The 11764-nt window shown below is 40.2% G+C and overlaps 1 protein-coding gene across 1 annotated transcript; it reads left to right on the top strand.

Moving 5' to 3' along the window:
• The first annotated feature begins 9591 nt into the window (after positions 1–9591).
• Positions 9592–10588, top strand: LOC121927738 (uroplakin-1a-like). Its single transcript, XM_042461597.1, has one exon. It carries the CDS (start codon positions 9592–9594, stop codon positions 10345–10347), a length of 756 nt encoding a protein of 251 aa, XP_042317531.1. The 3' UTR covers positions 10348–10588.
• The last annotated feature ends 1176 nt before the right edge of the window (positions 10589–11764 follow it).

The following is an 11764-nucleotide window of genomic DNA, read 5'->3' as shown; positions in this document are numbered from 1 at the left end:
GTTGGGTGTGTTAAAGGACTTTTAATTGAAGGTCTGGAAAGGAATGAGCAGGTATGAAGAGAACTAAATCCAGTTGCCTCATAGTTTCAGGAGACCATGGCTGAAGAGGGTGGCATGGGCTGGGAAGTCAGATAAAGTGTATATCGAGGGCAACTGAAACAGAGGGCCCAGACAGACAGGCCAAAATCAAACTGCTTTGAGTCACTTTGGAAGTATGCTGTTTAAATGCTGCATGCATCCTGAGAGGCTGGAAGTTGCACCAAAGCCACGCTCCAGTCCTAAGGACTGGAGCACAACTTTGGCACAGCTTCTGGCCTCTTAAGATGTATGTGTCATTTAAACAGCACAGATCCAAAGTGACTTGAAGCAGCTTTATTTTGGCCTGTCTGTTCAGGCCCAGAGATAAGTGTGTATTGTGTATTGGGGGGGGGGGATGTATCGGACAGAAATTTATAATAGAGTCCCTGAAAGTAACTTTCTGGACTACAATTCCTAGAATTCGCCAACCCACATACCGGCTGAAGAATTTTGGGAATTGTCGCTTTAAAAAACAACTGTTTCAAGCTCTCATCCTGAACTTATAATCAATACAACAGAGAGACAAAGTGGACAACTATGGGGACACCATGGCCTAGACCAGAACAGATTTAGCACTCTCAGAACAAAAGAGCTATTGCTTTTTTTCAGGATCACATAGTCACTTCCTTCCTTCCATCAATCTCTTCTACCTAGTGGCAGCTGGTAGATACCAGTTCAGTGGGGCAGTGATTCTGCTCCAGGCTTCAACACACACTTAAAAAGAGCTATCCACAGTGCTCAACCTTTTTGAAGGGATATAGTCCTGTACCTTGGACAACTCCTTTGAGGTCCAGAGTAAAACCTGGAGCATACTTATTACTCCATTGACATGGAAGCCACAAGATACCAGGGTTCTTGTCAATGTGTTTTGTCATGCTGTTATCAGTCTCTCTCTCTCTCTCTCTGTCTGTAACCTGAGGTCTTGTCCCTTAAACTCCTCCCTCAAATATCTGCTTTACTTGGATCATCAGTGTGAGGGCTAAGCTATAAGCTACATTAAATATGGCATGGGGAGTTTAAGATCCTTCTCTTTTCTACTTGAGTAATTATACATTGCCACAGTCTAGATCAGGATCAGTTCATGTGGGTGGGAGAAGTTTAAACCTTACCTTCCATCTGGTTCTTATTTATGTGATGGTTAAAAAAGAAAAATAACATTCCACCAACTACTCCTTTTGTTCACAGCATCACCATTCCTTTTCTTATAAAATTCTGCCCACTGATTTAATTTTTTCTATAGATTTCAATAAAACCTTTTTTTTTACAGTCACAAAATACTGGGAATGATGTTAAGAAAGTCAACAGCATACTTGCAACTGCATAGGGGTGGGGTATACAACCATGTAGAGGAAAGTTACTATGAACCAGAACTTGGATGTGTAACATATTAAAAGGGATGACATGATTCATAACACATTGCTTGGAATGCTATTATTTATTTATTTATTTATTTATTTATTTATTTCCTGCTTTCCCCAGGGATTGAATCAGGATTACAAGATTAAAAATACAAAACATGGCGTGAGTTATAAAATATTAACACTGAATTACAGTCTTCCTGTTAGGGGTTAAAAATATGAAACAATCAACAATTCTATATTATCTTCTTGGGTAGGACATTTTCAGTCTTAAACTTTTGAGGAAAAAAATCATATATTTTTGGTTTTCAACACTTCAGGAGAATTCCAGAAGTGTTCCAAGTTTTGCCTACTTGTTATTGTAAAATTGTTTCTTTGGGGTTGTCAGATTGGTTTGGCCATTTTAATGATATTTTTAGCTAAAAACGAAACAATAATGCAGACAGCAATATGTTAACAATGGTCTAAACCCAATCCTCTAAAATAGTTAAAGCAGATCCCCTGAATCAACTGCTGAATGGTAAATCAACACTCATATACATCCCATTGATTCGGTGAGTCTACTTTAGTTAGGGCAAACAACTGGGTCAAGGCCAATGTACTACATTACTTCTCATTCCTAAAATTCACTGTGACAAAATAGAGAAAATTCTTTTTGGAGTAATGTTTCCAAAGTGTGTAGTGAACATAGTGGTACATGCAAAATCTATTTAGAGGAGTACGGAATGAAGTTCTCTCCTCCTTTGTTCCAGCTGACATCCAGAGATGAAAGATCCCTGCTCCCAAAGGAGGTTCAGTACCCATAACATGGAAGCCACCGATTACTACTAACTGAACCCATCAGACACACCTGTATCTCTGCTCAGCTTGCCAGAATGAGCATATTTCCATTCTAATCTTGTGCATGTTTTCACTGGGTTCAGTTAGTGGTAATCGGTGGCTTCCACGTTATGGGTGCTGAACCTCCTTTGGGAGCAGGGATCTTTCATCTCTCCTTCAAAATCTGGAGTGAATTTTCCACCCCACTGACTTGGAAGCCACCACCTGCCAGTGATTAAGTGTACATTGAACGGCAGTCCTAATAGCTGTTACATCTGTCATGCTGTTTTTGTTCCTTCTGCTTTTTAATTTCTTTGTAGTGATTGATTTTTGTCAGCCTCTCTGGCAGTGTTTTGGTAGAAAATACAAGTATATTTTAAACAAACCAACCAAAGTTAGGCCTACAAATGAGATATCCATGCCAAAGGCATAATTCCTAAGTTCATGAAAAGGTGTCCAAAGTTCACGATTGTTTTGTGACCATAAAGTTAGTACTGGAGCTGTTGGTGTGTGTTTGTGGGGGGTTGTTGTTGTTGTTATCATTATTAGTGTGTGTTTATATAGCACAGTAAGTTTTGCACAGTGCTTTACAGAATCAGCAAAACAACATAAAACCTGCCAATGGCATACAATCTAAAATCACAAAAAACAAAATGCAGTCCTCCCTCTGTTCTTGTAGTTTTGGAACTCGCATCCCTCACTTATGCATGAAGGACGAAAAGAGGGGGAAGTTATCGGGTGCATGCATGCGTTCCCATAGCCAAATATTTATATATAAACCAATGGGGCTTGAATTTATGCAAAACTCGTTTTCACAAGGAAGTCCAGAACGAATCCCTCGCGCAAAAGGAGGGGCAACTGTATAGTGAATAAGCAATTCACCCATTAAAATAACTATAAAATGAAAGACAAAAATATACTGTTGGGAACAATGTCCCTTACAGACAGTGTAAAATAGTTTGTATGGCTGTAAATGAAATGTAACACCAGGTTTCAACCCTTAGTCATTACCTTTCTATATAAATGCTATAAAACTCAGGGCAAGTGTGGGTTGGAGTTTGTGGAGTTGTTTTAAGAGAGTGAATTGCTGCAAATCAGACAATGAATGTTAGAGAGAGTCACAGGAGAGTTTGTATATAACTTGTACACATTGAAGCAAGTGATAAAAGCCTCCAAGGACTTTTGGATGAATCCATCTGTGTCTGTGCATCATTCAAGGTTGATCAGTGCAACGTTGCCAAATACTGCTAACTGAGTTTGTGCTTCTGCACTCTGCTGTGTAAATAGGTACTGTTGAGGTCAAGCGTCTCAGACAGTGCTGATAGTTGACTTCTCTAGTGGACTTAGTTTTTCTTTTTGTCACTGCACACCTGCAAGGATTATAGAAGAAAGCCAACATATACCCTTACCTGAATTTCAAAAATATCAAGCTTCAGCCTGAAATGCTTTCGTAAACGAAAAAGTCTTTAGTTCGGACTTAAAATTAACTAGAGGCATAATGGTCTGCAAGTGTCTGGGGAAGTGGTTCCAGGAATACAGAGTAGCAAAGGAGAAAGGGCGAATTTGAACCAGGGAAGAAGAAACGCTTGGCTGGGTCAGGAGCCCTGAGCCCCTGGATTGTGGACATTGTGAGAGGCTCTGGTTCAAAGCTGTGCTTTAAAGCAGTGCTACTCAAAGTGGAGCACCACTGCCAATTGCCATGCTGTCAGATGCCAAAGAGAGTTAAAAGGGAACTGAGCTGAGAGAAGGGATACAGACTGGGAGAGAAAGTGTATTGGATATTGTAAAGAGGAACTGGGAAATGCCTGCAACTATTATATTACTGTAACTGTACCACCTTGGAATTGTTCTACCTAACTTACATTCTTGCTAAATTGTAAGAAAGAAGTTGGCGGCATGAGCTTTCATAGACTTAAGTCTACTTCCTCAGGTGCATTTGGTAGAAGTGGACTTAAGTCTACGAAAGCTCATGCTGCCAACTTCTTTCTTCCAGTGAGTCTCAAAGGTGCCACAAGATCTCTCTACATACTGATTCCACAGACTAACACGGCTATATCTTTGAATTCTTGCTAAATGTTGTTCTATAAAATCTATGTTTGCTTGTTACAACAGAAGCCTCTGCCTGTGTGAATTCTAAACCATATAAGGCTCATAAAAACAGGCTACCAAAGATATTAAACGTCTAAGAGGAAAACACTTGGGACCCTAGTCTTTATACATTTGGGGAAAGTGTACACAGGGTGGATGCTGGGCAGGTGTCATTGGATGTTATCAGACAAGGGAAATTGGAAGTATAATCCAGTGGCAATCTGAATGCAGTCATGGGGTTTCATGTTATTGCGTGAGATTACATGCAAATTCGGGCAATGGCATGCTATTTTCAGGCAATGGGAAGCCAGTTTAACACAATTCACATAAATTTGCTGAACTAGCGAATTCATGTAAATGCATTCTCGCCCCACTTTCTTTTCATTTGAAATTAAGAGAAATTCCTCACGTGTGATAAAGTCCCTGGATGAGGGACTTCTAATAGTGAAGAGGTAAAAAGTAATCTCAAGGCATAGTTAGGAGGTTTTGTGTGTCAAAAGGGCACAAATGTGTTGGTTGTGCTATAGGTTGACCTTTACCATCAACCCATTTCTGAGTTCTGGCAATCCTGTAAACCCACTGGCTGACCTTTGGCAAGTCACACTTTCTCAGCCTCAGAGGATGGCAATGGCAATCTTCCTCTGAAGAAACTTGCCAAGAAAACTCAATGATAGGTTTGCCTTAGGGTCACCATAATTGGAAATGACTTGAAGGCACACTATTATTATTAACCTTTATCTATAAAGCGCTGTAAATTTACACAACAACAACAACAACAACAACAATAACAACAGCAACAAGGAAACCTATCACAGGGTTTTCTCTGCACGTTTCTTCAGAGGGGTTTTGCCACTATCATACTCTGAATCAGAAAGAGCCAGGATTTGATCCCTCGTCTTGTTAGTCATAGTCCAATGCTCAAACCACTCTGCCATACTGTCTCACAGGTTCACCTTAAGGTTGTTGTAAATAGGAAATGACTTGACAGCACACAACAAGTCATCATTTTGTGTGTATGGCTGAATACCTTTGTATGAGGATGTTCATTTGTGGGAGCTTGTCCTTTAGTCTATATCCGTTTTTTTGTCCCAACTGGAGTTGATCTCCCTGGTTCAGTAGGAATTCAATAAGCTAACACTTATGTGAGTTCTATTGGTTCAATGCACCTAGTCTGGTTAAGACTAACAATTAGATTTAGGACTTTAATGGTGATGGAATTCAAGGAAGGAAGGAAGAACAGTGGTTTATTCAGGCATAAACATTTATAGACAGTGACCAACAAACAGCAGCAACAACAACAATTCATATTAGCATTTAGGATTGATGCAGAGCTCTGAAGATTTCATCACATTTCCCACCCCTCTCTCTCTCAACTCTGTCTTACGTTCTGAGTGGTGAAATGATGGAGGAGGCAAGGGCTTGGCATACCTCCCCTCTTTCTTGCTGCTACCATGTCTCCACTTTCAATCCCTCATACTTGCTTGGTAAAAAAAGATATGGGGGCACAATTACACATGTTATGGTGTAACACGTAGCTAACCCCTTAGGCATGACTAATTGTTGCTGCCTTGTTCCCATTGTCTATTAACAGACACACTACGCTGAGCCCTTCGCACACCTACAAACTGAGAAGACTGCCTTGCTCTGGTAAATGCAAGATGAATAGTGGTGTATTATTTAAACAGTGGTCCGATTGGGTTGGCTGTGTGCGTTATTCAGAAGAGAAACGGGTTTACAGCTGCAGCAGGGATTTTTACCACTCTTGTCAGCCCATTCCACTTTGTGACAAATGCTGTAAGTGGAGGAGTAGTAAGAACTGATGAAGCTTTTACAGCTCTTGACAAGAACGTTATGGAGTTTTTCAAGGGGCATTTGCCATGCGTGGGTCTTAATGGAAAGCTAAAGATTGTAAACTAAAAAATATATATGTAAATCTACCACCCCATAAGCAGCAGAGTGTAAACTGAATGTCGCAAAGAACCCTTTAAGAAAATGTTCACATACAAGGTTTAACTGGACTGAATGCTTGGTAAATAAAGACAACAATCTCTGAGATTTCAAGAATGCTGTATGATGGAAAGAAGAGCCCCGTGGTGCTGAAAAACCTATTACTTTCTGTTGGATAAAACATGCTATTTAAATTATGTTGGGTTTTGTTTGTCTTTTCCTTGTATCTTTCTTGTTATGGTTATATTTCAGAATTCCAACTCTGATTTGGAATTTCAAACAGCATAAAATGATCAACTGGTGGGATGAGTGGGAGTAATCTAAGGCCTGTTACAGACTGCCAAAATAAAGCTGCTTCGGGTCTCTTTGGAGGTATGCTGTTTAAATGATGCATGCATCCTAAGAATCCGGAAGCTGCACCAAAGCTGCGCTCCGGTGCTTAGGAATGGAGTGTGGCTTTGGCGCGACCTCCGGACTCTTAGGACACATGCATCATTTAAATAGCATACCTCCAAAGAGACCCAAAGCAGCTTTATTTTGCCAGTCTGTAACAGGCCTAAGCCTGATCTCACTCCCACCCCCAGTTTTGAATTTAAGGTAAGTATAATGTCTTGCCTTGAACATTAAGTTTGGGAAGGTACTATACCTTTGTGTGTGTTTATTGGATACATTAATATTCACAAACTCTATTAAGAGCCAAACTTTTGATAGTTAGAGATCAAACTTTGGCCTAAATTCTGTTACTAGTTCTGCCTAAAGTAGACCCATTGAATCAATAGGATTTACCTACGTGTTGTTTTACCATCCAACAATTCTCTATATGGATCTGCTCTGGCTTGGTTTATCTAACAGGATTCCAGCCTCCATCTTTGGTTGGTCATCACATTACTTTGATAAGGGCAAATTTAGATTGCTAGAGCTGAAATCTAGACAGATGGGGCTGAGAATCAAGGACGCTGTTGTTTTTGTGTTTGGTTTTGAAGCTGTTTCATTCTGGTGTGTTAAATACAGAATTAATATTAAATAAGGCTACCAAACAAGGAGTGATTGCTTTAATAAACAGAAACTATTTAGTATTTATTTCATTATTTCATAGAAAACCCTACAGTAAGTAATAAGAAAAGGTCTTTGGAATTTACTAAATTTAGCTAACCGATTATATAAAATGTGAATAATCATTAGTAATGGATCAGCCTTAACATTATTTTATAGTTTCCTTGTGCCAAGTGCTGGTAAGGACAAAACTGGGAAGGGACCCCTGTATTGAACAGAGTTGCCCTTTGTGGAGGGCATTCTTTTGACTTGGAAAGTTTCTGGGTGAGTCTGAGATTTTGCTTGGGCAGTTGCCATATGATAGAGAGTGTGGTTTAGTGATTTCTGTGTTAGACAGAAATCCCTCCTTGGCAATGCAAACACACTGGGTGACCTTGTATAAATCACATTGTCTATCTTCAACAAAGGTAATAACAAACCTCCTCTGAAAAAATCTTGCCAATGAAACCTAATGAAAGGGCTAACATTAGTTAGAGTCAACCTAAAGGCACAAAACAAGTACATCTTACCTTCTCTGGCTGCCTAGGGCTCACCACGCATACATATGCATTGACATTGTTCTTGAGATGTTGAATGGATCTTCTAAATGTAAGTAGCCATGCAGTTGTGTGTTTCTTCTGGTCCTCTCCTAAATATGGGGTCTGGATTATTACTACTAAAATAAAGATGCATAATTGGGGTGCTATGATGCCAACTGCCCATGAACTATGCCCAGAAGTGTTGATCAGTAGATCAATCAGTTTTCATTGATGCTAGAACTTTCATTGATGTTTGATGAGCAAGAAAAATACCTCAATCACCAGGCCTGCCAATATAAGCGTATGCTTATTTACTCATAGTCTCTCTTGTTAATGGAATGGAAAAGAACAGTCAGTGTTAGCTTTTGTATTGAGTTTACATGTTATTCCACATTTCTTTCAATCACTTAAAAAGGTGTTTGACATGTGCTTTTGACATGTTAAAAATTTGTCTCTTAACTGATTAATCAGTCTTCCTCCCACAATACATTGATGAACTACCTCATCACGCATTAGTGGCAAAGTGGAAGAGGCGATAATTGTTTGTTTCAAAGGGCTTTTAATGTATTGTAACTAAATTCTGATGCAAGATGTAGGTGAAGGTGATGGAATCCATAAAAATGGCGCAACGGTGTGCGCACAAGCTATGAGCTGCAGTCCACTTGTTAGAAAAAAATAAATGTTATTTTATTATTCCTTTTTTTTGCAAGAAAATATAAGTCACATTATGCTTAAACAGAACTATTTGAGGAGGCAGGCCATACTCAGCAATGTTTATAGGGATCATGGCAAGCATGATGGCTCTCTATATGCCACCTGAACCCCACTGATCCTCTGCCCACAGAAACATGGCCGGGAACAGGAGGCCCTGAGCTGCCCTCTCTGACAAGCTACCGTACAGGGATGGAAGATCTCAAGTGTTGTATTTGTGGGGAGACAAGTTTCAGGGAGCATCATATTGGAGGAGGAGAAGAATTTTTTTTGTTTATGGGATGGCTTTAAAGGCTTGCTACTGAATCAGTGTGTCTCTGACCAGGAAAATCTTTATAACAACTCCCTCCAATGGAGACTCCAAAATTGCAGATGGCTGTGTTGATCAAAAACAATTTCTAACAGTTGTAAGTTGCACCAGAAGAAAGGCTTTTGTGAAGCCATCTCCAAATATAACAAGATTAGTTCATGCAAATTCATAATTGCTGGGAAAATCAATTATCCTTTCAAGGACTGTGAGGGATTGCAGCAAATCTCAGAGGGAGCAGGGGAGCCCAAGTGGGATAGCAGATAATATTGTTGTTCCTGTTAATCAGAATATCCTGGGCATGTAACCCCACAAGGCCTGGTTCCATTATGCTAATCCCCACCCATTTCCAGCTTGTGGCTGGGTTCATTGGTTCTCTTTGACGTTGTGTCTATGTCTGTTGCTCATGTACGATACTGGTGCACCTAAAAGCCAGGAATAAGGAAAGAAGAATTATAAGAGAGATAGTGGATGCATCTATTCTGTTTAGTGCAAAACCTGCAAAATCTAATTTCCAACCAGAAAAAATGTTTTCTTTGGCGAAAATTCTATGTCAGGGTTGCAGAGTGTAAATCTTGGTGTGCAAAGATATGCATGAATTGTGCTCTGCAGCTGTTTTTTTGAATATCAGGATGTCCTGCCAGTGGAACAGACATGGTAACCTGCTTCTGTGGAATCTGAGCAGCTGATACAAGGAACTCCTGCTGGAAATATGGCAGAAAAGGGCTCATCTTTAGTTGTGGGATTATTGGTGATGGGCAATGTTATTATCATGCTCTCGGGACTGGCCCTTTACGCTGAGTCCATCTGGGTAACAGCCAATCCATACAAAGTCTACCCCATCATGGGAGTGTCGGGCAAGGATGACGTCTATGCAGGGGCCTGGATCTCCATTTTCACTGGGTTTTCTTTCTTCTGCGTTTGCGTCTTTGGCATTATCAGCCTTGTGAATGGCAACAGGCTCATGGTGTTGTTGTATCTGGTGCTGATCTTGGTTGTCTACCTGTTTGAGTGTGCATCTTGCATCACCTCCTACACACATCGTGATTATGTAGTTTCAAATTCCAGGCTGATAACCAAACAGATGTTGTCCTTCTACTCCGCTGACTCACAACAAGGCCGGGAACTCACTCGTATGTGGAATCGCTTCATGATGGAGCAACAGTGCTGTGGCACTAATGATCCCATGGATTGGGTGAACTATACCTCCGTCTTTAGAAGCAGGTACCCTGAGGTTGTGGCCCCTTGGCCATTCTACTGCTGCAAGCGTGATCGGAACTTCATCATCATCAATGAGGAGGGCTGCAGACTAGGTCATGTTGATTACATCAACACTCAGGGCTGCTTTGAGCACATTAAACATGCTGTACAGAGCTACGCTTGGGGTGTTTCCTGGTTTGGATTTGCCATCCTTATGCTTACGTGTCCTGTTGTTCTTCTGGCTATATACCACTACACCACAATGTGAAGACCTCAGCAGTGAAGCTGTTTGCCCCACAATGGGAAAGAAGGTGCCCTTTCCCTATCATCTGGGAAGGCTGAAGCATCCAGGTTCATGCTTCTAAGGAGCTCTCTGTGGATTCTTCTTGTACCCATACTGTACCATACATTTCCAGGGCTGGCCTAATCTCTTGGCTGAATTTTCCGTGGCTGCCTCTGCTGGGCACCTTTTAACTTTACCATTCTGTCACATGAGTCTCCTACGGAAGAATGATCTCACTGACATTTGTGCAAACTTTTTTAAAAAAAGATGTTGCACTTTGGTGCATTCTGTAAGCCGCCCTGATCTATTTGGAAGGGCGGGGTACAAATAAAATTTTATTATTATTATTATATTATCAAATGAACCAAGGTACTACATGTGTGATTGAATGTACAACCAAAAATGCACATGTACTATGCCCATACAAAACCCATATCCATGCACAATGTGCATACACATATATGCATGATATCACTGCATGTACAAAGACAAGAGGCAAAAGAAAAGAGAGACAGAACCAGAACTGTGAATGCGCCCGTTTAATGACTAGTGCACAAGGATAACAAAAAAAAATACTATAATAATCAATGACTGACAACAAAAAAGGTAGAACAAGAGACCTTTTCCACAAGATTCATAAATTCAAAGGAAAAATTAAACCTAGAGTGGAGATGCTCTATGCTCAGAAGAGGAACATATTACAAGATCAAGATGAGAAGGAAACAATACACAGAAGTGCTATATAAAAGACATTTACATTTAGTTCTAACTAAAATCTATCAAACATATATGGAAAACAAACCAGTGGCTCACAGACTGGAAAAGGTCAATATACATGCCAATTCACAAAAAAGGAGACACAAAAGATTGCAGCAATTTGACTGCAGCCTTTTTAAGGGTCCCATTTATCCCCTATCTTTTCTGCCTCTAGCTTTTGTTAGTGCAAAACTAACAGCTAGCGACTCCAGATAAACATGCTGAGATGGCTACCTCTAGCACAACTTGCTTCTCAGTTTAAGCTTTACATTTTAAAACCGAGAAACAACTTGTCTATTTGGTAGTAGAAGCATCAAAGATACTACAACTACTGTGTCCCTTCTCTATTCTTCTTCCCCTTTGCTATTGTGCATATGCCCTTGCAAAACCACAGCTGCAAACATAAAAGCAAAAGTTAAGGATTCTTTCAGACATCTTCCCTTGTACTAACTATGAGAGAAGAAAGATTTTCCTGCTGTGGCGATAAATGATGGGGAAAGCTTTTCATGGTTAATTATTCTATGTTGTTGTTGTATGGCAAACTTAAAGTTCAACAATATGGAAATGGGGTTTTCTAGGTAACATTTGTTAAGAGTGGGTTTGTTAAGAGTGGAAGCCTTTGCCTTCCTCTGACGTTGAGAGAGTG

The sequence above is a fragment of the Sceloporus undulatus genome, chromosome 4 (assembly GCF_019175285.1).
Source record: "Sceloporus undulatus isolate JIND9_A2432 ecotype Alabama chromosome 4, SceUnd_v1.1, whole genome shotgun sequence".
Lineage (NCBI taxonomy): Eukaryota > Metazoa > Chordata > Lepidosauria > Squamata > Phrynosomatidae > Sceloporus > Sceloporus undulatus.
The sequence above is the reverse complement of the archived record's forward strand: the minus strand, read 5'-3'. Positions and strand labels throughout refer to the sequence as shown.